General features: G+C 36.6%; 1 protein-coding gene across 1 annotated transcript in view; it reads right to left on the bottom strand.

Annotated features, from left to right (window-relative positions):
* Positions 1–14,045, bottom strand: part of IFT57 (intraflagellar transport 57) — a 61,404-nt gene extending 47,359 nt beyond the window's left edge. The window contains exons 1-4 of the mRNA XM_003261773.4: positions 13,633–14,045; positions 10,941–11,103; positions 10,059–10,177; positions 5,439–5,529 (exon numbers count right to left, since the gene is read on the bottom strand). Of these exons, the coding sequence (XP_003261821.1) occupies positions 5,439–5,529; positions 10,059–10,177; positions 10,941–11,103; positions 13,633–13,844 (585 nt within the window). The 5' untranslated portion in view covers positions 13,845–14,045. The remainder of the gene's footprint in view (positions 1–5,438; positions 5,530–10,058; positions 10,178–10,940; positions 11,104–13,632) is intronic.
* Positions 14,046–15,658: the final 1,613 nt, after the last annotated feature.

Below are 15,658 nucleotides of genomic sequence, written 5' to 3'. Positions count from 1 at the left end.
GTTACTAGAATAAATCAGCAACCAATATATGGTGCTGTTTCTCCTACAGCCAGGATTTACAGGTCCAGGAATCAAGGGGTGGAAATGGAGTGGAACCACTTGCTATTACCCCTAGTAGCCCACTAGCAAAATTCTTGCTTCCTGTTCCCATGACCTTATGCTTTGCTGGCCTAGAGGTCTTAGTTCCAAAAGGAAGAATTCTTCAACCAGAAGATACAACAATGATTTGATTGAACAGAAATTAAGACTGCTACCTGGCCACTAAGGGCTCCTCATACCTCTAAATCAACATGGCAAAGAAGGCAATTACTGTACTGGCTGGCATGACTGATCCTATTAACAGGACACTGGACTACTCCAAAATGGAAGGAAGAGTATTCTAAAATACAGGAGATCCTTTAAGGCATGTTATTACCATGCCCTGTGACTAAAAATCAACAGAAAACTACAACAACCAAATCTAGGGAGGTCTACTTAATGGCCCAGACACTTCAGGAATAAAGGTCTGAGTCATCCCACCAGGTAAAGAACTGTAACCAGCTGAGGTGCTTACTGAAGGCAAGGGGAATACAGAATAGGTAGTGAAAGATGGTAGTTATAAACACAAACTACAAGCATGTGACCAGTTACAGAAATGAGAATTGTGATTGTTATGAATATTTCCTGTTATGAATATATTTGTATTTTTGTTTTCTTTACTCTTATTCCCTTATCATGTAACACAGATGTACTGACTTTATATCACAGCATTTAAGTATTATTACTTTTAATATTATAATATTTAAGTGATATCAGGGAGAAGAGTAAATATCACTTATGGACTTTATCTCCTCTTGTGGAGAAGGAATTAAAGCAACATCTGTTGTATGCAGAGCAGTTACATTCCATTAGATGAAATTATAACCATGCTATGTATGGTCTTTATTTGAAGACTACGGTTTAAGAAGATGTACATGGGTGGTAAGTTGACAAGGGGTCGACTTTTGATGGTAAATTTTATGTGTCAATTTCACTGAGCCACAAGGTACCTTGGTGTTGGTTAAACATTATTCAAAGTGTGTCTGTGAGGGTGTTTCTGGATGTGAAAAATAATTGAATCAGTAGACTGAGTAAAGCAGATTGCTATCACCAATGTGGATGGGCTTTATTCAATCCACTGAAGGGCTGAATAGAACAAAAAAGCTGGGAAAGAGAATTTATTACCTTTGCCTCATTGTCACTAAAGACATTAGTCTTCTCTTGCCTTCTGACTCAGACTGAAACAAACTATCAGCTCAGCTCTCCTGGTCCTCAGGCCTTCAGACTCAAACTGGGACTACCATCAGCTCTTCTGGGTCTCTGGCTTGATAGCTGTGGATCTTGGGACTTCTCAGCCTCCATAACCATGTGAGCCAATTCCTCAGTCTTTTTCTATATGTGTGTGTGTGTGTGTGTGTGTGTGTGTGTGTGTGTGTGTGTACCTACTATTGGTTCTATTCCTCTGAAGAACCCAAACTAATTCATAGAAAAAGGATTAAGTTACTAAGTATTAAGAGAGTATTCAAGAGGAATTCAAATGTAAACAGGCTTAGAAAATTGTTTTGTAAACTATTAGAATACAATAGGATTCTAATCTCAGTAATTCAGAAGGCACTCAAAAATTTCCTACTGTTTGTCTAATATGCCTTCTTAATTCTGACTGCCAATTACTATGGATATAATTACATGCAATAGGTGGGAATATTTTGTGTTATAACCCCAACATATTTATAAAAATAATTATTAATGTGTCCTAGCTTGATATGGGCAGTCCAAAATTAAAGGTTTCTAGTTTCTAGATGATTATAGCAGAACTTTGACTGTCAGAAATAATCTTTTTTGTTTTTTTTGAGACAGAGTCTCACTCTGTTGCCCAGGCCGGACTGCAGTGGTGCAATCTTGGCTCACTACAACCTCCGCCTCCCGGGTTCAAGCAATTCTCTTGCCTCAGTCTCCCGAGTAGCTGGGACTACAGGCACACACCACCACGCCTAATTTTTGTATTTTTGTAGAGATGGGGTTTCACCATGTTAGCCAGGCTAATCTCAAACTCCTACCCTCAAGTGATCTGCCCGCCCCAGCCTCCCAAAGTGCTGGAATTACAGGTGTAAGCCACTGCACCTGGCCAAGCTTTACCATCCTTGAGCAATGCCACAAACTCAGACAACAGAATCATGTTATCCCACCATCAAAAGTCTTCTTGGTGGTGACCCAGTCCTCCTTACAGAGAGGAGTAGAAGTAAAAGAGGGCTCCTTCGAATAATATGATGACAATGAAGAAGAAAAGAAATTCAAGAGACATGATGCAAGGGAATGAATAGCCTCAGGGCCAACCCCTTTGAGGAAGGCCTTCAGTTTGCTCTTATGATAGTAGAAGGTCTTTACCTCATGGCTGGGAAGAAATGTGTGAAGAGGCTGCTTTCCAGTATATTTCTCTAAATTCACACCCCCAATAATGGTGCCTTGAACTTTAAAGGGTTCCTAGCTTTAAAATGAGCTATAGTTTCTAAATGTTATACAACGATGTGCTGACAGTTTGATTTTATGGTCAAATATTTAATGAGTATGTACTATGCACCAGGCCCTGCACAATAAGCTGGAGACACAACAATAAGAAAATTACACATGGTTTCTACCCTTGCAGATATTTTTCTCCTGACTAGTGGGTTTGTTTTTTATTCCCCAGACTAGCAGTTCTTAGTTATATGCCTTTGAAGTTAAATGTTAATGTACTAGAACCAGGTATCTATTCATAAACTATTCATAACTATTAAATAGTTATTAAGACGACAAGATGAGGGAATAAATAAGGTGAACAACTGGGAATATATCAGTACTTAATTTCTGAGCTCGAATGGAAAGATCTGTTACACAAAGAATAACGCCTAAACTACTTTTGATGCCCAAAACAATTTGAACTTGGTCTGTCTTCCCAGTTAATCTTATGCCGCCCTCCCTCTCACTTAGGAGCTCTGCCCCAGTAGTTTTCTCTTAGTTCCTTGATCATGCTAAGCTTCTTCCTGCCTTCAAAGCTTTGGCACATGCTACACAGTCAGGGCCTTGCCCACTGCCTGCTATATAACAAGTGCTCAATAAGTATATGCAGAATGAATGAATATATCTTTGTCTTGACTTTTAAAATCCATCGCATTAAAAAATATCTTTTAAACTGGTAAGTTTTACAATGGTCTTTTTCCTTCTGTAAATGACAGTCATCTTTTTTTACATATATTGTTTAAATGTTTATTTACATTGCTGTTAAAAATACATGTTAAAAACCTTAAAAATACAAAGCATAGAAAACAATCATCCATAATTCCCCTACTCATAATTAATGCTAATATATTTATTTTTAACATATTTTACATAGTTAATGTTATAACAACATAAAATTTGGAATCATCTCAGTTAATTTTATAGCATATAGTATAAGTTACATTCCCATGTCAGTAACTTTGTATTTTTCTTTGTAAACTTTGTAAACTTTTTTTTGTAGAGACAGGGTCTTGCTCTGTCACCCAGGCTGTAGTGGAATGGCATGATCACGGCTTACTGCACTTTCAAACTTGTGCTCAAGCGATCTTCCCACCTCAGCTTCCTGAGTAGTTAGGACTACAGGCATGCACCACTATGCCTCGTATTTTTTTCTTTTTGGTAGAGATGAGGACTCGCTATATTGCCCAGGTTAGCCTCAAATTCCTGGCCTGAAGCAATCACAATGCCTGGCATTTTTTTCCTTTTTCTTTTTGGTAGAGATGAGGACTCACTATATTGCCCAAGTTAGTCTCAAACTCCTGGCCTGAAGCAATCCTCCCACCACCTCCCGAAGTGCTGGGATTACAGGTATGAGCCAGCATGCCCACCCAACAATTTTTAATGGTGATATAGTTTAGATATATGTCCCCTCCTCTGTCTCTGGTCCTTCTCCCCTCCTCTGCTCCTTCTCTGGCCATGTGAGGTGCCTCCTCCCACTTTGTCTTACCATGATTGTAAGCTTCCTGGTGCCCTCACCAGAAGCAGATGCTGGTGCTACACTTCTTGTATGGTCTGCAAAACTGTGAGCCAAAATAAACTTCCTTTCTTTATAACTTACCCAGCGCCTCAAGTATTCCTTTACAGCAACACAAAATGGACTAATACAAATGGCTATATAATATTCTATTCAGATAGCATCTAATCTATTTAATAATTATTTTCAACATTTGCTATTAAAATTATGCAGTGATTAAAACCTCCATAGCATATACTAACTTAAATACTATACTAACCTCAATGCCAAACTTCAATTACTTACTTATTTTAAACTAATTATCTATTGATTTTAAAAATCACCTAAAAATTTTAATTGGTTTATGACAGCAAAATATAGTTGACCCTTGAACAACATGGGTTTGAACTGCATGGGTCCACTTAAACACAAATTTTCTTTCATTTCTGCCACCCCTGAGACAGCAAGACCAACACTTCCTCTTGCTCTTCTTCCTTAGGCTACTCAATATGAAGACAGGGAAGATACTTCAATGATTATCCACTTCCACTTAATAGTATATATGTTTTCTCTCCCTTATGGCTTACTTAGTAACATTTTCTTTTCTCTAGCTTACTTTTAGTGTAAGAATACAGTATATAATACATATACAAAATATGTGTTAACTGTTTATGTTATTGGTAAGGCTTCAAGTCAACAGTAGGCTATTAGTAAAGTTTTTGGGAGTCCAGAGTTATATGTGGACTTTCAACTGTGTGGGGGCCATGCCCATAACCCCCACGTTGCTCAGGGGTCAGCTGTATACTATAAAGTTGTTTTTTTTCCCCCCACCATTTCTGCTTCAAATCACATGCATACTTCCTAAAATACCAGGGTCAATCTAATTCTAGTTCTGAGAATTATCTTGAGAAAAAGTTCTTTTGTCTCTGTCATTTTTAGCTGCATACTATGGATGGCACGTAAAACATGTAAAATGGTGCAGATTCTGCCAAACAAATAATGTTGATCATTTAAAAGCATTAAAAAATTCCTACTTATCCTAATTGTAGATGAATAAAGGAATTCCTTAGAAATGAATGGTATGCGTATAAAGCAGAATTTATTAATCCTAAATTCTTTTGTTCTGTTTTAAATTCTTCATTAGTCACAGTCTATTTAACATCATGAATGGTTGTTAATAAAGTATTTATTCATATAACTAGTGGTATATATTTCCCTGAACAGTTTAAGAACCTCTGCTAAAATTCAGACCTCAATCATTAGAGAATACAAACATTAACTTAAATGATGATACTCAGCACTGTATTTAAAAGCTTTTCTTCTTTAGAAACAATGAAATAAAATATATTCCAGATAATGGAAGTCTGGGGGAAAAGAGAATGGAAAGTGGCTGAAAGGTGAAAATGAACAGAAAGTTCAGCCACACACATACCACAAATTCTTCATCCACTTTATTTAATGTTAATTCTGCATCATCTTCTGCAACACTTTCTTCTTCTAATTCTTCTACTGGGTATATTGGCCTAAAATAATAAGGTTAAACATGAGATGATAATTTTAATATTTAGTAAGACAAAAAAATCATAATGCAAATATTATCTCCTCTATACCAGGTTTTGTCCTTTTTCACTCCACTTCCATAATCGCTGTTAAATGTTTCATGTATTTTTCCTAAAACTTTCTATGTAAAAAGCAAGTGTTTATCTCCAAATTTATAAAAAAATGAGATGATACTATGCATGTGTTATCCAACTTACTGCTTCTCACTAATACACCATATTTAAATACATATGTATTTCTCATTATTTTTTACATACAAGCACTGTATTTCATTGAACAATACCATAATTAATGTAATTGGCAGCCTATGACTGAACATGGAGGTTTTTCTAATTATTTTGCTAGACAATATTGCAAAGATCATCTTTGTACATTTATCATTACATATACCATTTAGAATAAATTTGTTCAAGTGAAATGGCAGGGTAAACAACTTTGTACATGTATTGTTTTGCTATATACTGCCAAAATTGGCTTCCAAAATGTTACCCTAATTTAGACTCCAAACAATACTGGAGAGTGACTCCATTTCCATATATTCACCAATATGATATATAATACAAACTTTAATTTTAGCCAATCAACCAAGTGAAAAAAAATCTCATTCTTGTTTTAACTGCATTTCTTTAGCATGAAAGTGATAGAATATCTTGTCATATTTTAATTGCTTACTTGCACTTCTTTTTCGGTGAAATGTCTATTTATACCCTTTACTTTTTGGCTTTTTGTATATTAAGAAAATTAATGTTTTGCCTAACCCCTCAAAAATTGTTCCCCTAGTGTATTACTTATAATCTTGGCTATTCAAGATTGTTACAGTTCTTCTTAGATAGAGTTGGTAACCTTTTCTTGCACAGACCCTAGCTTTAACATCATATATTTGAGGCTTTCTGTCATACCACAACCTCTATACTCCTCTGGTCTTTTAATACTTCTATAGTTTTACTTTTCACATTTACATCTTTGATCAATCTGAAGTTTATTTTAACATAGGTAATAAGAAGGATTCCAGCTTTCTTCTTATTTCCAAAATCTAATTAGTGATCCTAACATTAAACTTTGAAAAAATCATTTATTCATCAAGATTAATGACACATTTCCTATATTAAAAGTACTCAAATGTATTTGGGCTTATTTATGAAAAGGGTTTTTTTTCCTTTTTTTATCCAGTAACAAAGCTAGAGAGAAAACTTGTATTAAAAACTTGTAACCTGGCTGGGTGTGATGGCTCACACCTATAATCCCAGCACTTTGGGAGGCCAAGGCAGGTGGACTGCCTGAGACCAGGAGTTTGAGACCAGCCTGGGCAACATGGTGAAACCCTGTCTTGACAAAAAAAATAAAAAATTAGCTGGGAGTGGTGGTGTGCACCTGTAGTCCCAGCTATGCGGGACGCTGAGGTGGGAGGATCGCTTGAGCCTGGCAGGCAGAGGTTCACTCCAGCCTGGGCGACAGAGTGAGACCCTGTCTTAAAAACGAAAACCCATGCCTCAATCAGGTTAAAAATATACAAAAGTCAACATTTATTAATATGCAAAATACTGTGAACTAAATCAATCATCTTAAATAATAAATTTCCTAATTTTTCATTAATTAGAATTCGAAAATATCTCAGAGGCAATGTTCTTCTAGGATTCATTATGACATTTAGATACATAAAAAATTCATCTATATGTAACGTCTATCTCATTCACATGTTACATAGCTGACATATTCTCTGATGTTGACTACTTTTCAGCTCCCTCCTTTTATTCCTCATTTAAACATAGCCCTTATAAGTTATCCAAGTCACAGTCTCTTCAATAAATGGTGCCAAAAAACAAAAAAAGAAAAATAAATAGTACTGGGAAAACTGGATATCCACATGCAAAAGAATGAAACTAGACCCCTACCTCTAACCACTTATAAAAACCAACTAAAAATGGATTAAAGACTTAAATATACAATCTGAAACTGAAACTACTAGAGGAAACGTGGGGGAAAACACTTCAGGACATTGGTCTGGGCAAGAATTTTTTGGATAAGACCTCAAAAGCACAGGCAACAAAAGCAAAAATCGACAAACGCGATTATATCAAACTTAAGGAAACAATCAAAAGAGTGAAGAGACAACCCACAGAATGGGAGAAAATATTTGCAAACTACCCATCTGACAAGAAGTTAACATCCAGTATGTATAAGAAACACAACTCAATAGCAAAACAACAAAAAAACTAGTCTAATTTTTAAAATGTGCAAAAGATCTTAATAGACATTTCTCAAAAAATACATAGAAACAGCCAACAGATATATGCAAAAATGCTTGACATCACTAATCATCAGGGAAACACAAATCAAAACCACAATGAGGTATCATCTCACCCCAGTTAGAATGGCTATTACCCAACCCCTCGCCCCCCCCCCAAAATAACAAAGGCTGCTGAGGATATGGAGAAGGGGTAACCCTTGAACACTATTGGCAGGTGTGTAAATTATTAGTACAGACGCTATGGCGAACACTATGGAGGTGCCTCAAAAAACTAAAAACAGCACTACTCTATTATCCAACAATCCCACTATTGATTATATATCCAAAAGAAATATAATCGGTATGTTAGAGATATCTGCACTCCCATGTTTATTGCAGCACTATTCACAATACTCTAGATACGGAATCTACCTAAGTATCCATCAAAGGTTGAATAGAAAATGTGGTATATTTTCACAGTGGAATACTATTCAACCATAAAAGAGAATGAAATTCTGTCATTTGTAGCAACCTGTATAAGCATGGAGGACACTACAGACACTATGTCAAGTGAAATAAGCCAGGCACAGAAAGACAAATATCATAGAAGTAGAGAGTATAATAGTGGTTACCATAGGATGGGAAGGGTAGGGGGAAGGGAGAATAGGGAGAAGTTGGTCAACGTCGGTGAGTACAAAGTTACAGTTAGGAGGAATAAGTTCTAGTGTTCCAATGCACAGCAGGGTGACTACAGTTAACAATATTATATATTAATTAACAATAATATATATTTGAAAATAGCTCAAAGAGATTTGGAATTTTCTTGCCACAACAAAATGATAAACGTTTGAAATGATGAATATGTTAATTTCACTAACTTGATCATTGTATATTGTACACATCTATCAAAACATCACATTGTACTCCAAAATTTGCAGTTATGTGTCAATTAAAAACAAAACTAAAAAATAAATTATCCAAATTATAATACATAGGCCAGGAATAAGATATGCTGAGAAACAAAGGAAGTGCAAAATAGAATAGTGGTTGAGATATTACACCATAGCTTCTGGTGAATTTAGAATATATTAGGCTATGAATTTAGTAGTTTTTTAAAATGCTAAATACAGCAGCACATCTCATAACTTATCTTCTCTTGAAATTTAATAAAGTATTATGGACCATGTAGTCATTCTTTATATTGTACTAAATAATAATGTTTGGATTGAAGCATATGAAATTGCCATTTTTTAGTTTAAAAATAGATGAATATGAGTAATTTCATATGGCTCATCCCAATGATAACCTAATTCAAGGTTAAACTTAATAGGGAGATTATATCTAAAAGAATAATAATTGAATATACATTAAATGTTATTAACAGGGAATAATATGTGTGTGTGTGTGTGTGTGTGTATATATATACATATATCTTTCTACAGAAGTTAGCTCTAATTAAAAAAAAAACACGCTTACTAGCATTTTACCTGAATAGTGCCTTCTACATTCTAACCTATTAATAATCCCAAACTGCAAAGCATAAAATTTATGTTTTCTAATTATAATATCTATAAATTGTTTCCAAATGTTCTATTTCATCTATATGCTCAATATCTATTAAACAACTAAGATACACCAAGCATTATGCTAACAGAGTACTTGTAAAGATTTCATGATTTCTAGCAAGAATGTCAGAATAGTAAAGAACAATTTTATACCATAGGATAAATATAATACAATAATAGAAATAAACAAAGCACTGTCAGGTTGGACACAAAAGCAATGAACAATGTCTAGGAGAGTGTCAGGTAGTTTCTTCAGTGTTATTCTTGCCCAGTAACTACAAAGAGCAAAGGAGAAAATCCCACTTAAAGTACTACATTAATTTCCATTTTTCCTTAAATCTGTAGCTATCAGTTCCCTCTGTGTATATACTATGTTTGTGTGTGTAAACATATGTACAAGAGACTTTAAAAAAATGTCCAGAATTTACGAAGATATATAGTCACAGTTAAACCTTTAATAATTACATATTTGAACAGGGAAGGGGCACAATAATATGTAACACATTACTTCAGAATTAGTTTTGAAGACATGAGATATTCTAATTTTGTCTATACTGGCTTTTCTTAATTATCTGTGGCATTTTCAATTTAGAATAGTCAAAAGGAAATAATTCTTTTATGTTCAATTAAACAGCTCTGTACCCTCAGAGGCAAATGCTATGCACATAAAATTACTATTATCAGGTTGGGTAATTTTTACCTTTTCCAGGTGAAACCAATATATTTCAATGCTTCTTCAGCTAAGCAATCAAGAACATAGCACACATGTTCTCCATAACCTGACTTTAATTTTGAAGGAGGAAAATCTGCAGTTCTCCCCTGAAAAACAAAAGAAAAAACAGGGTATTATTTGTTAGTTATACTCCAAATGTCAAATATTTTAAGCAAAGAACTGCTGAATGGATGTATCACTTTTCTTTCAAATGATTTACAATAACTGTAATTACATTGCTTCATAGAAATCCATTTCAAGTCTTTGTAACCCATTGATACATAAAAATACTCAAAATAAAGACTTTCATTGTTAAAAGTATCAAATTAAAAGTCAATAACATCATAGCAGCAGAACAAATTATTGATCTTATTAGAGTGAAAAGAAACCAGTAAAACTATTTAAACAACTATGTTTAAGAACAGAGTGATTCACTTGTCAAAAATTAATAACATTTGTGCCAAAAATATCTTACTGCCTGCCCAGGAAAAGTCAGAAATGAAAAAGTACAACTGCTATCATGGTCTTAAGTACAAGTTCCCTTTCAGAACATAAAGTGTTTTGACTTTGTAGGATTTTTTTTTATTATCATTTTTTAGCAAGAATTAACCACCCCAAAATTTACCTCTCAGATATATCAAGATTTTTTTTTAAAATATTACTTTGGGCTAATAAAGAGTATATACTGAACATTTTCAGAAGTGACATTAAGATTATAATATAAACTATTTTAAGGAGGTTTTACCTGAAAATAAATTCATAATTATATTTACAAAGGAGTCATCTAAATGGCTAGCATTTGTTATTAAATTACCAGTATTAAAATTCATAACTTGAGAACATGGAAAAAGAAGGGTCGTTTACACTTACAAATGACCGAAGCTTGGATAGTATGTTATATATTGTTGCATTAGGGTCATCATATTCTTGAGGCTGCTCAAAGGGACGTCCTGCTTTATTAATCAACCAAGCAGCAAGAGTACAAAACATGTAGAACTGTTCGCCAGGGTTGGTAGGCAGTGCAAAATAGTGTCTGTTTCAAAACAAGGAGGAATGGGGGCGGATGTGAAATAATGCAAATAAGTCTATAATAACTAATAGGGCCGAATTCACAATTGTCCAACAATCTTTCTTCCCCCCAAATGGCCATCAAATCAAAAGACCTCAATAATTCACCCTTTGAAGTTTCCAGTAATCCACAGCACTCACATTGAAGTTTTTAAATCAGCAGGATTAGGGCAATTACTACTGTACCCAAAATATTAGATCAAAGAACTTACACCCAGGAAATGTAGTGCATGTTAGAGCACAGAGCATGTAGAATTTTTGCCAAAATGATTTAAGTGTCAGTAATAATATGTGAGTACCTTATTAATGAAAATGGTAATCTGGAAGAACCTCAGAGTTTAAAAAAGATCTCAAAGATTACTCATTATGCATTTTTACTGTTTCTAACCTATCACCTATGGTAAACATTTGTTTTTATGTTGGCTGCATATTCAATCACCTGAGGAGCTAATAAAAATACTGGTACTTGGCCAAACATTGCTTCTTCCCTCATGAGTGAATTAAATCAGAACTTCAGTGAAAGTAGGCCCAGTATGGGGTATATTTCAAAAGATTTCTACATGTTTATAAGGTGTAGTCAGGATTAAGAACCTGTGAATGTCACATCACCAGTCAAACATCTGTGGCTCTTGCTTAATCCCCTAGTCTACTAAACACAGTTCTACGAGGAGCGGTATGATTTATACCTAAACATTATAGGAATAAAACTCACTAGCAACAACATTCAAGTCAGTTTAATCAAAGATCTTATTTGTCTTGTTCATGTGTAGCTATCATTATTATGTTTACAATGTATTTACAACTATTATAACCATTGTCATAAGAATCAGTTGTATACTCCATGTTTCCCAAACTTTTTCCTGCAGGATAAGTGTAAATGTTCTGGAAGATAACAGAAAGCTGGGAAGAAAAAAGGCCATGAAGTCCTTCCAGGTATATGCTCACTATCCTTTCAAAGCACCCACCCACCAAAAAGTCATCTTTTCCTTATCGGCAGATAACTCTTCTAGGGCAGAGGAATGAACACCAATAGATACTGCAAACCTAGGACAGTGGTTCTCAAACATTAGTGTCCATCAGAATCACCTGGAAGGCTTACTGAACCAGACTGCTAGGCCCCATCCCTATAATTACTGAAAAGGTAGACCTGGGAAAGGGCCTGAGGAATTTCATGTCTAGTAAGTTCTCAGGTGATGCTGATGCTGTTGGTCTGGTGATCACACTTTGAGAACCATTGGACTAGGATATCCCCACACAAATCCATGATTCAAAGTATCCTGCTGAACCCCTGAGGACACAGTGCAAGAGATGACATCAACAGAACCTTAAGGCCATTTTCTTTTCATTTGAAAAATATACTTGGAAAAAAATGCATTTTTATTAACATAGGAAATGTTGGTTGTCTATATTATCCTGATCAATTCACTTTAAGTAATAATCCCAGGACTATCTTTTCTAACATGGATCAAGCAACACTACTTTTTCCTTTATCTTTTCTCTGACCATGGACTAATTTAATATGAACAGTTTACATCAAGCCTACATATCTTTCAATTCAAGTTATTGGAAGAGAGCAGTGGAATGAGATTAAAACTATCAAGGGAAATTATTTGAGCCTGGCTGTAGACATTAAGTACTATAGATTCTTCATACTGATTGCTTTTTATGGAATAAAATAAACAAATGTAAGTATTAAAGTGAAAGAAAAGCTATAAAACTGATTTATCTGGCTACTGCTAAACTACAGTGATTTGAGGAGAAGGTCCTAGCTGACCACTACCCTCAGCAAGTAATGGCATTGCTTTCAGGATATGTTGGACTTTTCCCCCACCGGAACAAGGGTAGAACTTTAGGTTCTATGACAGGGGGACAATTCAATAGTTGTCATTCGTCTTTTCCACTTTTCAGTTTCTGAGAGTATGGTTATTGCAAAGGCAGAAGTCTTTTAAACCATAGCAAGTAGTTAACAAGTTTACTAACCGCATTTAAAGTGCTCCTTAACAGGGTCCTAAGTACCCACGGTCCCTAGTTGTATGAACAGGGTCTTAAACAACAAAAAACCCCAAACTAGAAAAAAGCCTTAAGTGATCATGGCATTCCTCTCTGGAGACGAGATTTTGGGCGGTTTTATAATTTTTCTAGACATTTTCTTGTGTTTTTCTGAGTTTTCTACAATGAGTATTTGTTCCATCTTTACAACCAGAAAATATAGTTTGTGTTTTGTGGTAATGCGTGTGTGTTGGAAACAGGCAAGCTGTCTTCCGATCCTTTCTGCCGTTCCAAAACTTATTCTCTCTACAAAAATACCAAGTCAGGGCTGCGTGAGCTCCACGGACCTCCCGGGAGTTTGGGGTGAAGTGCCCTTCCCTGGCTAGGAAGACGGAGGCAAGGAATTGCTAACCCGCTTTCACGAAATTGGTTCCCAGCAGGACCAAGGAGGGCATCTCCCTGGGGGCTAGCAGGCACCCAGGCGCCCGGGGACGCCGGAACCCACCTGGACTGGGCCTTCAGGTTGCTCTTCCGGAGGAACTCCTCCTCGTAGCGGAGCAGCTTCAGCTTCTCCACCAAGTCCTCCATCACCACGAACATGTGGTAGGCCGCGCCAGGCCCCCGCTCCAAGACCACTTCCCCGGTCCCTTCGCCACGGGACCTAGGCACCCCATCTTCCAAACCAGACGTCGTGACGACGGCCAGGGCAGCAGTCATCGCAGGACGGACAGAGTCCAGCGTGGGCTCAGGCCCACAGACCTCTGCGGCCTAAGCCGCCAGCCCTGCCGCCGCCAGTACAGCCACGACCGGTTACCAGGCGACCACCGGACAACCTGTCACCAGGGAAACTAGACTCCGCCTCCTTCCCTCCAATCAGGGCGGCGTTCCTGAATGACGTCACCGGTGGCCCGCCTCTTGCCCTGCCTCTGCAGAAATGGTGGTCGGGAAGCAGCCCCGCCCCTCATGGAGGCGTGGCGTTCGCGCCCCACTCCCGGCTGCTTCTCCTCCCACGGCCGCTGGAAGACTGAGGAGAGGCGGCTTGCGTTTCTGCTCTGCTTGCCTAGTGACTCTGAGCTGGCTTGAGGTGTGTTGGACCTGGTGGTTGTTAAAGGCAACTAAGCGGGCATCTGGGTCAGCTAGTAGCTGTTAAAAAGATTAAAGGGAGGTGAAGACGTGCAGTATTGAAGGCTGCACTGGCCCACTGATACCTTTATTTTCTCAGAATTGAAAAGTTTTTCATAGTTGTAAAGATAGTCTAAATACCATAGGTTTCACTTTTACTGCAGGAACTTTCCAACAAGAGGTTTCTCTCGTTCTTTCTTTAATTTTCTCTCACTAGGCAATGCTGCACTTAACAGTATATTGTAAAGCTTGAAGTACTGTATTACATTGCCTGGCTGTTACTCCAGTGCTAGGAAAGTGGTTGGAAGGATGAGGAAGAAGACAACGAACAAAAGGAGGCATTTGGAAGGATTTGTTTTACTTCAAAAACAAGAATACTAAGCTTCCATCCTGTTGCTTAATCTGTTTCAAACCCATTACATGTAGTATAAAGTTTTTGGGTACTTCGTTAAATCCAACAGAATAGAGATGGTCTTAAAAGGAATTTCCCTGCCCTAAAGCTCTAAGTGTGGCTAAAGATAGGGTGTTACTACTGTATTCTGCAGTTATTGACCTAGAAAATTCAAGAAAAGGTACATAACTGACCACAGAAATGGCCCAGCTTTGCAGTTTTCAAAAAGCTTGTGTATCAGGCAATTTTCTTAACAGTTGCAAAAAAATGAGGTAAGTGGTGGATGCCTGGCAGTTTTTTGGAAGAAAATACAAGAGATTGAACATATGTTCGTGTTTATAACGTGACTTTTAAGGGCTCTCTGATCTCTTGTATCTGCCACTACAAAATATAGAAGGGCTACATTTTTGGACAACTGAAATTTGAAATGTATCTACAATATCCTGTTTTATTAGAAAAAATGAGAACACTTTTCATTTTAATCCGTCTACAGCTAACTTGTTTCTGATGCTAATAAGGTTATCAAAGTGAAAAGTCAGAAGGGCAAATACCATTTTTTTCATTAAAGAAAGGAAGTACATAAAATTACAGACTTATGTAGAGAATAACCTGAAGGGGAGCCCACTGAGAATTGCTTTTTAAATAAATAACATTGCTTGCCTAGCACAAGTCATGAGCCAGCTGCTTTTAATAAAGTTGAGTGAGAAAATTGGATTTGATGTTACCCCACTACCAAATTGATCTTTCCTGGTCTTTGCCTTTTTGGAACAGTGATTCTCCCCGATAAGTCCATACCCCAACCACCACCAGATGTGCAGCTTGGGGGTGTTATACGTAGGTATAACAGTCACAGTAGTGTAAGATAGATGTATGGCTTTATAAGACTGAAAAATGAAAGCTTAGATATGTTTGGGGTCCTAAGTTAACTAACAAGCAAACTGGGGCTTTTTACATGACTGAAAAAGCTCTCAGACTTTGGAATTAAATTTATTACACTCAGGGAGGGAGATATTCTTGC

Source organism: Nomascus leucogenys, chromosome 21, assembly GCF_006542625.1.
Source record: "Nomascus leucogenys isolate Asia chromosome 21, Asia_NLE_v1, whole genome shotgun sequence".
Lineage (NCBI taxonomy): Eukaryota > Metazoa > Chordata > Mammalia > Primates > Hylobatidae > Nomascus > Nomascus leucogenys.
The sequence above is the reverse complement of the archived record's forward strand: the minus strand, read 5'-3'. Positions and strand labels throughout refer to the sequence as shown.